Source organism: Chinchilla lanigera, unplaced genomic scaffold (genome assembly GCF_000276665.1).
Source record: "Chinchilla lanigera isolate Chin_1 unplaced genomic scaffold, ChiLan1.0 scaffold00002, whole genome shotgun sequence".
Taxonomy (NCBI): domain Eukaryota; kingdom Metazoa; phylum Chordata; class Mammalia; order Rodentia; family Chinchillidae; genus Chinchilla; species Chinchilla lanigera.
In genome coordinates, this window is record NW_004955403.1 from 48,306,552 (window position 1) to 48,321,324 (window position 14,773).

Sequence of the window (14,773 nt, forward strand, 5' to 3'; positions counted from 1 at the left end):
TGGCAAACACAAGGTCCTGAGTTCTATTCCCGGTACTGCAAAAAAAAAAGAAAAAAAAAAATCAACTAAAAAAAAAAAAGTTGACGCCTTTGCCAAACCAGGAAGCTCACCTGAGCCTCCGCTGCAGAGCTGTTCATGCATAGATGTGATTGATTGAATTACTGGCTAATGATTGAATTCAGTCTCCAACCCCACCCCACAGAGTAGAGGACAACAAAGGGGTAGAAGCTGCAACTCCCTGTTTACCTGGTTGGTGTTTCTGGCCTGGCCAGCCTCCTTCCTGAGACTATTAGCATAAATGTGGGCAGGGCTTATCCGAGTCACCTCATTAGTATAGTCTTGTGTGGTATGGTGCAAGGGGCCCACCCCAAAAATAACAGACACTCCTGTCCTGGGGTGACCTCCAAGGGCCTCTTCCCTAAAATTCACTGATTCTTTAATAATCAACAGTGAGTCAATGACTTTTTATTATCTCCTTGTGCATCTTTGCATTTGAGTATTTTTTATGAGTGAGAAAATGAATAGATACATTGGGGTCTGAAAGGCAATGAAGATACTTCCATTGAGGACACTTTAATAATGATGAATAGAAGGGGCAGGCCCACATTTTCATAAGCCTAATTTCCTTTTAAATTTTGCTGGACGCCAGGAGCATCAGTTGCTATGCATTCTCAAGAGGTTGTTAATAAAACCGCGGCACATGCCTCATTCACGGGTCACCCTGGCTCGGTACCAGAGGCTGGCGGTAACAGGCAGCTTAAATGGCTTCAGGAGCAAGAAGGTAGAATAAACATAGAAACGGGGCCAGGATGTCATGGAGCCTGTGGAAGCATGTCCCCTGGGAAGGCGTTTAAATTAAAAACGGAAAAACAAAAGTTAGGGGAAGAGTGGGACAAAAGAAAGATGTGTCATGCTAGCCACACAAACCTCAAATTCAGCCTAGACTGTTCTCGGGGACTGTCTCTTCCATCCTTTACATTTGTGTTATTGGTAGAATCTAGTTAAATTACTGAATAGCAAATAAGCTAAATAATCCTCATGATAGAATGTCATCTATTTAGTGCTAATTGCTGTTTTGGATACATTTAATTCTTCCTATAACCCTAGTAGGTAGATGCTATCTTTGTTTTATATGTAAGAATCTTGAGGCCTAGACAGTAGGTATATTTGCTCAAACATTTGAGTTCCTGAATGCTTTGTCCTCTTAAAAAAGTACTGAGGATCCCAAAGCACTTTTGTTCATCTGAGTTCCATCTACTGGTATTCGTACTTTTAGAAATAAAAGCAAACAATATAAATATTACTTACTCGTTCTTTCAACAACAATGACAAACCTATTACCTGGTAACGTAGATCATATGTATTTATGAAAAATTACTGTACTTACCAGAGAATTCCTAATATCAGTTGCACTCATTTTGCAGATCTTTATGATGTCTCGGTTAGTGGAAGCATTGGGATGCTTTTATCTGCCTCTGAATCGCTTCCACTATGGGATCATATACTGTGTGGCCTCTGGAATAAGCATGAAAAGAGATAATACTAGTATTGTTACAAAAGTAGTTTTGACCTCCTGGGCTCCTTGAAAGCTCTTCAGGACCCTTCCCCAACATGGTACTGAAACTTTCAGATTCTGGCTTGAGGTTGCTCAACCCATAATGTATATGCAAATATCCAAAGCCAAAATACCCTGCAGTTGGAAGCCTCTTGGCCCCAGGCATTTGGGATGAGGGATGCTCCGACGGTAGCATCCTTGTGGCTTTAGGAAAGAAAGATTTTGTTGCCACAAGGGCTTAAGTGTGTCGAGAAAACCCTCCGACTTTTAGCCCACCTGACTACTGCCTTGGGCCTGGCCGCTGTCTCACCCTGCTTTCCTTTCTCTGGAGATGTGGGAGAAGGCCATCAAACTGAGCAAGGAGCTGGCTGAGAACTACGAGAGCAAGATATTCGACTACGAGGGCCTTGGCAGCCTGCTGGTGAGTCTGGGCCGACAGGGCTGCTGGGACGGGTGCTCCGGAAAATGTTCTTTTAGGGATGAAGGGAGTCAGGATCAGTGCTGCTCTTCCTAATGCAGAATGAGCTTGCTTGAGATGTAAAAACGTGGCCCCAAAGTTCTGGTCACTGTGCTCCAGATTCCCTTCCCAGGAGGGCTCAGGGATGGGAGACACTGCTGCCTCGAGGGGAGGCGGAGCACCATGCCTCAGTGTCTGGACATCTCTTCCCCACAGCGCCCTCCTTCCCAGGGTGGCTGGTTTTCCTGTGGATCCTCTGTGTTCCTGGCTCACCTCCTCTTTACTCTCACACTTGCACTGAATTCTATAAAACAGCCTACATTTCAGATGCTTCCAGACAGCTTTTGTTCTGAGTTAGCAAGACCCTGTCACAGAATTTTAAAATAGAAAAGGTATTGGCTCAGTACAAAGGCCCTGAGTTCAACCCCGAGTAGTACATGGATGGATGGATGTTGGCTTTCCTTAAGCCACAGCCCTTGTGGTTTAAAGAATTAAAAGATAGGAGTGAAAGACAGGGAAAGCACAACGTCACCACCTCTTCTAAGGCACAATGTCACAACTTCCTCTCAGACTTGTGCAGGTGAACCAGGGACTTCTCCTGGAAGGTTCCTTACCTTCTTCTGTGGCATATCTGTGGTGACGTACCGTGACTCTCAGAAAGTGCTTCCTAGGCCTGTGGGGGCCCTGAGCTCCCTCCAGCAACTGTGAAAGCCACGCATTGCCTCTGTCCTGGGGAGCACATCCCGTACACAGCTTTCCATGCAGCCCCCGGGATCCAGGCCTCTGTGCTGGGACCTGAGATCCAAAACTTCCCTCCCACAAAGCCGGGCCTTCTGCCCCTGGGCGTGTTTTCTAAAGACCTTTTGTGTCTCTGAGCTACATGCAAAACAACAAAGCAAACAGACTGATTTTTTTTTTTTTTTTACACCATCCTTGTAACCTCCCTGTGGAATGTCTTATTTTGTCTTTCAGAAAAAGAGAGCATCGTTTTATGAGAACATCATTAAGGCCATGAGGCCTCAGCCTGAATACTTCGCCGTGGGGTACTATGGACAGGGCTTTCCTTCTTTCTTGCGGGTGAGGAGCCTGAGGGTGGTCTCCAAGGCCAGGAGGCCATAGGGTACAAAGGAGGGAAGAGATTCCCTGTTCTTCCAGATGGGCCGCAGCGCTTTAGCAGGAGTGCCGCAGCACCCCCTTCGTTCTCACCCTGGGAGGTTGGGCAGGAAAGCGCTGACCTCTTCACCCTGCAGCCCCGGGCCCACAGCCTTCTGCCCGGTCTTTCGTAAGTTCCTGCCCCATAGAGAGAGGAAAGAGCCGCAGCGCTGGCCTGCTGCTGCTCCGGCTGGGGATGGGTGGATTGATCTGGTTAGTTACTTATTTTATTTCCAGCCAAAGCTACTTGGAAAGCAAATATTGTACAAGTAAGACACTTAAGAGTCTTTGCACAACAAAAACAGTGTAATTGTGACAGGACAGTATTTTTCTTCTTTCTCAAAAATTTCTATAATGCGGTAGGGTGTTGTCATTTAAAAAACAGAAAAAATGTTGTCTTCTACAAAAAGAACACCTCTTTTAGGTCTGAGGATGGTTTGAGCAACTATTATTCATCATCCTTCCTCTGATGAAAAAAAGAAAAAGTGAGAAAAGAAAGCCTTTATATTCCCAGCACTGCTCAATGGAAACATAGTTCATTTCATCATTCAGTATCCCCTGTGTATCTGTTCTTTGCCAGGCACATGGGAGGCACTAGAAATACCTTGCTGGTACACTCAGAGCTCTCCTGCCCTCATGGATTGTACAAGCAAGTGGGGGAGGTGCTGAGTAATTAATGAAATTTAAACTGTAACCAAGAAAGGTATCCTGTGCTGTAAGACCGTGTGAATGGGGATTATTTGTCCAAGTGGAGTAGAAACCTATCTCTTCACAATGATTGTAGGGAATTGTATTAGTCACTTCCCCTTCACTGGGGACGAAGTACTGTACCTGACACAACTTAAAGGAAGAGAGATTTATTTGGCCCATAGTTACAGTGGGTTCAGGCCCTGGTTGGCTGGCTCCAAGGCAGAAGTGGCAGGGTGAAAGAGCGTGGCAGAGGACAGTTACTCAACACATGGAAAGCAGGAAGCAGAGGGAAGGGAGGAGCCAGAGACAAAAATAACACACTTTCCGGTCACACCTCCAGTGACTCACTTCTTTGGACGAGTCCCTACTTGGCAACAATATATTCAGCCATGAACTGAACAAGGCATTATCCACTGATGAGTACAGCACCCCTCCATGGCCTAGTCATCTTCCAAAAGCACCATCTGAATTCTTGAGACTTTGGGGGACATTTCAGATCTAAACTATAATAGGGATATTTGTAGTAGCTTTCATCAAAGACTGGATCCATCCCAGATGTCCGTCAACTGGAGTTGGAGAGTGTGTTGGTTTTGGGGTTATTACAAGGGGAACAATATAATACAGGACACATATTTTATAAGATTATTTATAATAATTACCCAAAGAATCATACACAAAAGAGTGCAGGAAATCTGTCCACACACTAAAGACCAAAGAATCCAGCTGAGGGCCTGGATCCCATGGCAATGTCCTGCATGAGTTCAGCTGAAGACCTAGAGCCCATAACAGTGCCTCCCATGAATCCAGCTGGAGGCCTAGAGCCCACAACAATGTCTCACGTGGGCCTGATTCACAGATCTACACTGGGAAGGCCCAATGGTCAGTGATGGAAGCGAGAAAGTTTCTGCCAGAGAGATGAAGGATCTGTGCTAGCAGGCTGAGGGATCTGCACTGGAGCCAGGAAGCAGCACTCAATAAGAAGCAGAGCTCCCCACCAAAAGTATCGTAGCCATCCTCAGCAACAGTGAGGTCCCGAGCTCCTCTGATGATCAGGACAGCCAACATGACAAGCTTCTCCAGGAGACTGAGCAGTGCACCATCTTCCCCTCTGGAGCCAGGAAGTGATGCTCAAAGTGAGGACCAGAGCTCCCCCAAAGTGAACCAAAGCCATTCTCAGACACAATAATGTCCTGAGCTCCTTGGATGATGAGAACAGCTGAATTCATCAGGAAAGTCAGCATGACAAGCTTCTCCAAGAGAACCAGCAGCTCTTTACAGCTTCTAACAGCACCCAGCAGCCTCTCTCAGCTCCCAACAGCCTCTCTTCTTGTCCATTTCTGCCTCTTAGGCTGCTGGCAACACTCCTCAGGTGGGCCTCCCACACCCAGCACCACACTTTCTCAGTTCAGCTTGGGGTTACAGGTTGACCACCAATTGTCAATCCACTACAGAGGAATAAACTGCAGTCTCCCTGTGCCATGGAATACCACTCGGTAATACAAAAAATTAGGCTTCTAAAACACTGTCACAGAGGTCAGTCTCAAGTGTATGATGCTAGGTGGACAAGTTAGACTTAAGAGGCTCCATGCACTGGGACTTTATGTGATACTCTTGTGGAATAGTCTGTATCTTGGTAATGGTCATGGTTACTGTTGTCAAAACTCACAAACTTTACACTAAAAAGGTTCATTTTATTGTATGTCAATTATGCATTAAGTTTTTGAAGAGTCAGGAAAAACTTCTTAGGGCATTTCTGCTTCAGCTGCAATCTGAAAGGTGAGCTGAGAATTGAGGAAGTAAAAGCAATAGGAAAAGTGTTCCAGGCAGAGAACACAGCAGGTGGGAGCCTGACAAGGCCCAGGGAGAAGAGAGGACCATGCAGAGCCAGGAGGTGAGTCAGGAAGAGACACAGAGCCTTGTCTTTTTGTAGGGTGTTTTGTTTGCATGCCAAGAGCAGTGGGGAGCCAGTGCAGAATTTTCACGTTGGAAAAGTCGTCTGGCCTTGGTATGGAGAATGGGCAGGAGCTGTGTGCTGACAGGCTGCTTATAAAACATTACAGATGTTCAGGCAAGAGATGACAGGCTGGATCGGAAGTATCGGGTTAATTACCCTTAGTTATTGTGAGCTGATCTGGCCCGCAATCTCCCAAACAAGTGGACACTGAAGGCTTAAATAAATGAAACAATTGAAATGATTTTAGGGCTCCAGGAGGGTTCAGCCCTCTCACAGAATTCAAGATTCTCTGGGTTAAGACGAAGACTTTCCTGGGTGGCCCATATTTATTAGTTTTTCAAACAAAGGAGTGGAATACTGAAGAAAATGCAGGAATCTGGGCAGGACTTGAGAATCCCCTTAAGGACTTCTCCAAGTAATACTTTATGTTAATTTAGGAATGCTGTGTTATCTCCAAGAAGGCCTTCTCAGCAGGAGTGAGACGCCTGCAGGTACAGTGTCCCATAGTTAATTGGGGTTGGAGCCAAAAGTCCTCAGCTGAGGCCTTATCTTGTCCTTTGAGGCATCCCAACTTCACAGGCCAATACAGGCCTCAGCAGGGACCGGTGACTCATAGAGGCTCACTTACTATGAGTCATTTGCCCATCTCTGGACAAGGGCCTAGGCCTTGGGCAAACTTACCCATAAACATGAAAAGCCAATTGGTTAATATTAAATCCTGCCCAGAGCCGCTTCATAGTGGTTTCCATCATGGGAGGTGGTAGTGGTGGATGTAGGGAGAAGTGGAAAGATTCAAATGATGGAGACAGTAGGAGGATTTGGTGATCAGTGGGCTGTGTGGTTGAGAAAAAGGAGATGTCAAGCATGGTCCCTAGGTTGCTAGCCTGCACTGTTGGAGAGGCAGTAGAACCAGCCAGTAGCACAGCAGAACTGGTAAAGAACTGAGATGTGGGAGAGGGACTTAATCATTTATTGAATAAGTATTTATCAAACTCCTACTGTAGGCTTGGCCCCAATACAGCCATGGAGGCCAAGCCCAAAATGAACCCAAATGCTGGAACTCAAGTTTATATTCTAATTTGGAGCAGCTATGATTGAGGTAAATCAGTAAGACTAGGCGGTAATGGCCTAGAACATGGCCTTGTATGTCTATGATCCAGTGAGTGTGGTGGGAGACATGGGTCAGGGAAGGTGAAGAGAGACTGGCATTGAGAATGGAACTGCAGTTTTAAATAGAGTGAACAGGAAAGACTTCAGTAAGACAATGACATGGGAGCAGAACCTAAAAGTGTGTTAGCCATATGATACTGTAAGAGGATGAGCGAGGGTCCTTGATATGAGACCAGCAGGTTCAGAAGCGATAAGGCTGGAGCATTAGGAACAAGAGGGTACCGTGAGAGTGGGGCCAGAAAGCTTCGGTACCAGGCTGCAGAGGGCCTCTCAGGCCATGATGAGGGGGTTGTGACAGTTTGGTGTGAGATGCCTTTGGAAGCTCTAGTACACAAGGCAACCGTCCGCTCCATGGATCTGGAACTTAAAGAATAGTTCCAGGGTAAAGACTAGTAGGTGAGTTGTGTAGATTAGGGAATGCCATTGTTGTGGGTGAGATTGCCCAGAGAGAAAATAGAGTGAAAGTGCAGAGGGTCTCGAAGGGAGCCTTACATGTTTTCTAGACTTAGTTTCACCATTAATCTGATTAAGACAAGAGAAGCCGCATATGCCTCTTGGTCCATTGGCTTCTTGTATCACGTGAAATGAGGACTGTGAACTAGGAGCCATTAGAAAACTGACTCAGAAAATTCAAAATTTAAAATTCCCTGAAATCTGATGCTTCTTCAGTGTCATGTTGGTGCTCAGAAAGCTTCCCACTTTGAAGCATGCTGGATTCTGGATTTGGGGATTAGGGACGCTCAGCCGGGATCCTGTTCTCTAAGGCGGTGCCAGTGAAAGCGCTGGTCCACAAACTGATAAGATAGATAAGTAGTTGTGTTGGTTTGGAGGATATTTTGCAAGGGAGAATATAATACAGGGCACATATTTTGTGTGATTATTTATAATACTCACCCAAAGAATGATATACAAGAGAGTGCAGGAACTCAGTCCACGCACTATGGACCAGGAATCCAGCTGAGGGCCTGGATCCCACGGCAATGTCCTGCATGAATCCACCTTAGGACCTAGAGCTCATAATAATGCCTCCCACAAATCCAAGTGGAAGCCCAGAGCCCATAACAGTATCTCACGCAGGCCTGTTTCTCAGATCTGCACTGGGAAGGTCCAAGGGTCAGTGGTGGAAGCTAGAAAGTCTGTGCCAGCGGGATGAAGGATCTATGCCAGCAGGCTGACGGATCTGCACTGCAGCCAGGAAGCGACGCTCAATAAGAACCAGAGCTCCCCCGAAAGGTACCACAGCCATCCTCAGCAACAGTAAGGTCCCGAGCTCCTCTGATGATCAAGATGGCCGAGTCCCAATGCAGCAAGCTTCTCCAGGAGACCGGCAGTGCACCATCTTCCCCTCCAGAGCCAGGAAGCGATGCTCAGAGTGAGGACCAGAGCTTCCCCAAAGTGAACCAAAGCCATTCTCAGTGCCAGCGAGGTCCTGAGCTCCTTGGAGGATGAAAACAGCCAGGTTCATCAGGAAAGCCAGCACAACGAGCTCCTCCAACAGAACCAACAGCTCCTTACAGCTGCTACCACCTCCCAACAGCCTCTCTCAGCTCCCAACAGCCTCTTTCTCCTCCTCCAGTTCTTTCTCTTATGCTGCTGGCAACAGTCCGCAGGTGGGCCTCCCACACCCAGCACCGTGTTTACTCAGTTCAGCTGGGGATTATAAGTTGACCACCAGTTGTCAAACCACTACAGTCGTTTACACCTGAGTACAGATGAATGTACTTGTTTCTCCAAGAAAAGTCTTGCTGTGGAAAATACTAGCTAACCTGAACAGCGTGCCTGCTGATGTCATAGATTTAAACTAGGACACAGCTTCCCATTTCCTCGCACACCTGCACAGACTGTTGGCAGACTGGCTGTGGCTGTGGGGCCGTGCTATGAGGAGCACTGTGCCAACTAATTTTTATGCCTGTGAAGCAACTACTCAACCCCCAAGATCTTGTCAGGTGTGATGCTGTTGGGCCTGTCTTAGATTCTCAGGAGAAGTGGGTGGGGGACTGAGGTGTGGCTGGGAATCCCGTGCCTTCCTCAGTGTCTAGAACCCTCTCTGTGGTTACTGAGTTCTCTTGTCTCCTCCCTGCAGAATAAAATCTTCATCTACCGGGGGAAGGAGTATGAGAGGCGAGAGGACTTCAGCCTGAGGTTGCTGACGCAGTTCCCCAGTGCTGAGAAGATGACCAGTACCACGCCCCCTGGAGAAGACATTAAGATGTCCCCGAAGCAGTGCATCCTTGCTATGGGGAAAGTGATCCTGTGGCCTTTATCCTGGGGCAGCCTGGCTAAGCCAGGGAAGCCCAGGGTCACACAAGCCCTTCTGGGTAGGGTGTGTGTGCCCTGGGTTCTCAGGACTCAGCCTCCCGTGCCATGTAAAACCTTTGGGGCCTTAATATCCTTAGAGAAGAGACGAGTAACAAATCTTTAATAAGACGGGATGCATTTTTTAGCCAGCTGGGAATCTCGAGGAAAGAATAGACTTCCTGTTCTAAAAGAGTTTGGGATTCTTTTATAGTCTTGGAGACAGTGTATAATTATCCCTTGGTATCCTCAGGGGATTTAGTTCCCAAGTCCCTCAGCCTTCACCTTGTGGATTCCACAGTCTACAGATGCTAAATTCCCTTGTATAAAATGGTGTGGTATTGGAATATAATCTACATACACCTTCCCTTATATTTTAAATCATCTGTTCGTTACAGTACTTAGAATCTCTAACACAATGCCAGTGCTATGTAAAGAGCTATTGCACTGTATTGTTTTAGGGAATAACGACCAGGGAAAACAGTCTGTGCGTGTTTCGTACAGGCACAGTGTAGTAAAGAATATTTCTGATCTTCAGCTCTTTGACTCAGATACAGAACCGGAGTGTGGAGGGCCTGCTACGTCTGCACTTGTGACACTGCAGGGAAGAAGCTATTTCTAAGACGCATCATTGAATCAGAGACTGCAGCCTCACCCCTGAGTCCATGCTGAGGCCTGACTTCATTGCCTCCCAGGTGTTTGCTCTTGGGTTTTAACATCTCTGACCCTGAGGAGTCCTCCTCTGCAGAAAGGGAATAATAATAATATCCACCTTGCAGAGTTGCTGTGGACTTGGAGAAATAACAAATTTAAAATACCTCGTGCAGCCCCCAGCAAGACACTTGATAAACAGATGGTAGTCAGAGATCAAAGCAATTTCTGTGCCCCAGGCTCTGAAGTCTGGCTGCTTGAGAGGGTGCTTTTCCAAAAGCAATTACTCTAAACCATTTCTAACCACCTATTTCCTGATATTTCATTGACACTTATTTTTGTGTGACAAGATTTGCCAGGTGCTTGGCCGCAAGAAATGTCCTAAGAGTAATCACTTCACCAGACATTTAGGTGACGCCTCTGGGAACCCCATTTTGCGGGCGGTTGAGGGACTGTTTAATGCCACTGTGGCTTCCGACTGACAGTCGGGAGAGCAGGGACACTCACTGGTGTCACAGCTGCCGGGCTGGTCTCTTCCTTTCCTTAACGAGGCCCCAGACCTGCAGTGCTTCACCGTGAAGCCTGTGATGAGCCTACCGCCCAGCTACAAGGACAAGCCAGTGCCGGAGCAGATCTTAAAGTAAGTGGTTTTGTTTTTTTTAAATAAAAATTTCTCTTCCATCCTTTATTTGGAGTACATCAAAAGCAAAGCTTTAAATTCATTACAGTTTGGAAGACCAACTGCCTAATCTATTTGGAGTGTAAGAGCAGAGCTGGGTAATTCAAAAGGATGTGGATTTTGTTGTTTAGACAGAGCGGCGTCAGGAATTTCTGTCTCACGGGTCAGATCCCGTAGCTCTCACTCCCGCTCAGAAGCATCGCTAGGACTGGCTGGTGCTAGAAGCTGAATCTCATCTTTTGAGATGCTAAAGTCCTACTGAGACTGATTACAGAAATGTAGGTGTAAATACCTTACCTGTTAACATTGTGAGCTGTGAAATATGCTCATAAATAATAAAAATAAGATGATGAATAAAGTCAGAGCATTCACTCCTCAAGGGTCAGCGTGGGCCCTGGCGGCTGTGAGAGAGTGTTGGGGGTGAACCTCAGCACCAGAGGACTCCAGTGTCGTGGAATCCACAGCCAGGAGCACCTCGTCCAAGAAAAAAGTGTAGCACTGTTTCTCTTGTCCATCCCCAGTTACTACAGGGCCAATGAAGTGCAGCAGTTCAGCTATTCCCGGCCGTTCAGGAAAGGAGAAAAAGATCCAGACAACGAATTTGCTGTGAGTCCGTAAATTCACCTTCTAAAATGAGGTACAGTGGTGCTGGAGGCGTCCATTAGAAACGACAGCACCCCTGAGAAGAGAGGCTTGACTGCTGATCACCTAGATAGCAGACTGTCGTCTCAATTGGGGACTATAGATCATAGGACCGGAAACAACTGCTCACATGACCTTGGGCAAGTCACACCTCCCAGGCCTCTGTTTTCCCTCTTTAGGGATGGGGGAGGACCAAGTAGACGATCCCAGTCAATCTTAAACATCCAGAATCCCTACACCGAGGAGTAAATGTGACCCATTCACTGGGAGACATGTGGGAAAGGGTTCTCGCTTAACTGCCGCCCGCCTCAGTGTGGGGTGCGGTGGGTGGCTTGCACCTTGTCCTGGAGCTGACCAACATTTTTTGTTCCTTCCTCAAAACAGAACATGTGGATTGAAAGGACCATGTATACGACGGCCTATACCTTCCCTGGTATTCTCAAGTGGTTCGAAGTCAAACAGATTTCAACAGTGAGTCATTTGAAACTGGAACTTAGGGGGGGAAAAAAAACTTTCTGTCTGCAAATATAATAACAGCCTTTGTTAAATTCCCTTTGCAGTTTGCACCAGTGGCCAGCTTTATTTTTCAAAAGAGAAATAAAAGGCGTGATTGTAGAACAGGGCTGCTTTGTAAAACTGATGTTCCAGCGCCACCCCTAAAGGTTACTCGCAGTGAATGACTCTTTTATGGCTGGAGGAGCATTGTGTCCCCCAAATCGGCAGTGCCCAGAAGCATTTCTGGAATGCTCTTGGGAGTTTCCTGTCCGTCACATATCCCCTCCCGAAGCCTCTTCTCTTCTTCTACTCTTAGCAAATCACACCCCATCCCCTCACTTCTTTCCTTTATCACTGCCTCAAGCAGCCCGCTTACTTTTAAATATGTATTTAAGCGTTGTTATTTCCAGTCCCCTTCACAGTGGCCCTCTTCTTGTCCCTGCTCCACCCTGGTTAGCGTCCCTGAAGAAGCTTCGCGGACTCCTGCGCTGGCCTCTCAGGCCCATGTCCCTCGCTGGCTCCTGTGAAACCCCACGAGGATTCCATGTCCTTGAGCTCGCAGCCCTCCTGTGGCTCCCTGGTGCCTGCGGAGCAGAGCCCAGATCCTTCACATCCGTGGATGGGCCTCTGTGACTCAGCCATCCCTCCTCCATCAGTCTCCCTTCTCCTATAAACTGAGAGCTCCATGCCAGTGCAGTCCTTTGTGTCACTGGCTCTTTTGCTCTGCCCGAAGTGTCCTCTCAACACAGCTGAATCGACAACTAACTCCCGTCACGATCCAGTGTGGCACCTCCTCCTCCACAAAACCACCTCTGGAACACCCGAGCTGCATTAGGTGCCTTTTGTCTGTGCTCTCGTAACCTGGACATCTTTCCAACCTATTTTGTTTGCATGGTGTCTCAGTTACTGTTCTCTCGTTTACTGAGACAAAATACCTGACACCCACAATTAAGGAAGGAAAGGTTCATTTAGCTCACACTTTGTGGAGGTTTCAGTCCATACTCGGCTGGCTCCAAAGCAGGGTGGCACATGGCACAGGGCAGCAGTTCCTGGCTGCAGAAGACAGCAAAGCAACAAGAATAAAAAGGGAGGAACTGCAGCAAACAAACCTCTTTCCCTCCCTTATTTTATATGCAGATTATCCGCCCCAGGATGGGTGTAGCATTCATACCCATAATCCCATTGGACTATGAGTCCATCAAAAAATCCAGAATCCTGCCCCATGACTGCATGAGGCTTTGGGGGGACATCTAGACACAAACCATAACACATGGCTTCAGTCCCTGGTAAACCACAAACTTCTCCCAGCCATAAGTTACAACGGACTCTCCCTACCTGCAGGTTGCCCTCACAGAAATTAGACAACTAAAGATTTAACCAAGTAGAACGCGCACCTTGTAGTTAGATCTAAGATGGTTGCATCTGCGCTGAACATGCATAGACCTTTTTCTTGCCGTTATTCCCTGGCTGCAGACTTTCTTATCCTCAGTGGCCCTAGACCCAACCCCCTACAGATAATGAGGTGTGACTGTATATCCTAATCACACTGAACAATGACTGTATATCTTAATCACTTGAGTAACTATGGTGGATAGCATGGTACTTAGCGTAGTTGCTCAAGAAATGTTTTGTGGACTGGAGATGTAGCACAGCAGCAGAGCACTTGACTAGCATGTGTAAGGCCCTGGGTTCTATCCCCAGCAATGCAAAAAAAAAGAACAAATCTGAAGTTTGCTGTATTCCTCAGCACCTTCTTCAGATAAATCACTGTTCAAGCATGGATATCATTTCTGGATAGAGACTCTTGAATGAAGTCTGGACTAGGTAGCCCTGTGGCTGATAATGGGTCTTTCTAGAAATCTGGATTGGAACACACATCCATAGTAGGAGTTCTTGCTGTTTATTGCATCTGATTTTGTTTTCTTCTAAAACTCAGCCTGAATATTATAATCCATCCTATTATTTCTGGCTTCTGTTAGCTATAGAATCTATCTGTGGTCACTTACATGTAATGTGAGCATAGGGCTTCCAAAATCATTTGCCTTTTGTCACAGAGGTAGCATCAAACTCTGGGAAGGGGACCTTTTTGGTGGTGCAGAAGTCTCAGATCTGCTGTTCTGCTCTTCTGCTCTCACAAATCTCAAACATCTGAGGATGCTTTCCCTAAGAAATAATCCTTGCAGCAGCTCCAGTTTTCTCAGATGTTCTGGAGACACTTTGCTTGAAGGATTAATCACTACCTTATCTCCAGTTTTGAAGTCATTGTCTTACTTTCTGAGGAAATTTTAACCAGCGTATCGTCTTTCTTACCAACACCTCTGCAAGAAAGTATGGGATCCTAGTAAGCATAATCTTGACAAGCAAAACTTCACTCTCCTGCAGCTCGTGGGCATTTGACCCCTCTAGAGGGGGATCACTGAGCTTGTTTCAGTCTTTGCTGTGGTGTTCACAGCTGTCCACTTTCCTTATACTGTGCCCCTCAGGAGGAAATCAGCCCTTTGGAGAACGCCATCGAAACCATGGAGCTGACCAATGAGAAGATTAGCAACTGCGTGCAGCAGCACGCCTGGGACCGCTCCCTCTCTGTGCACCCGCTCTCCATGCTGCTCAGCGGCATCGTGGACCCAGCCGTCATGGGGGGATTCTCCAACTATGAAAAGGTGCGCAAGTCCCCGAATCCCAAGCGTCTCAGGCCTCCCTCGCTGCCATTATGCAGCCGGTGAATTTGTTTCCTACGCTTTCTCTGATGTTTCACTCTCCCGTCGGTGAACAGGCACGTAAATTATCAAAAATATTATCTAAGAAATAATAGATGTCTCAGAGGGCAGCAGTAACCCAGCCAGGGGTCAGCTACTGCATCAGGGAAGGAACTCCAGCTCCATATGCTTCTGGCCCATGCACCCGCTCTTTCCTCTAAGAATGGACAGGTGCGCTCCAGCATTCAGGATGTTCTGGGAGAGGAAGCTACATCTACGGGGAAGGCAGAGGTCCACTATTTAGAATAAATTGCTAAGAATCCTTGTCCAGGCTTTT

At 47.0% G+C, this 14,773-nt stretch overlaps 1 protein-coding gene across 4 annotated transcripts in view; it reads left to right on the forward strand.

Moving 5' to 3' along the window:
- The window catches only part of Dock5 (dedicator of cytokinesis 5), a 191,603-nt gene that overhangs the window by 159,936 nt on the left and 16,894 nt on the right, over positions 1-14,773 (forward strand). For all 4 annotated transcript variants that reach the window (XM_013514062.1, XM_005373711.2, XM_013514069.1 and 1 more), the window contains exons 39-45: positions 1,887-1,976; positions 2,985-3,089; positions 9,062-9,203; positions 10,483-10,564; positions 11,125-11,209; positions 11,630-11,716; positions 14,224-14,400. In XM_013514062.1, the coding sequence (XP_013369516.1) occupies positions 1,887-1,976; positions 2,985-3,089; positions 9,062-9,203; positions 10,483-10,564; positions 11,125-11,209; positions 11,630-11,716; positions 14,224-14,400 (768 nt within the window). The remainder of the gene's footprint in view (positions 1-1,886; positions 1,977-2,984; positions 3,090-9,061; positions 9,204-10,482; positions 10,565-11,124; positions 11,210-11,629; positions 11,717-14,223; positions 14,401-14,773) is intronic.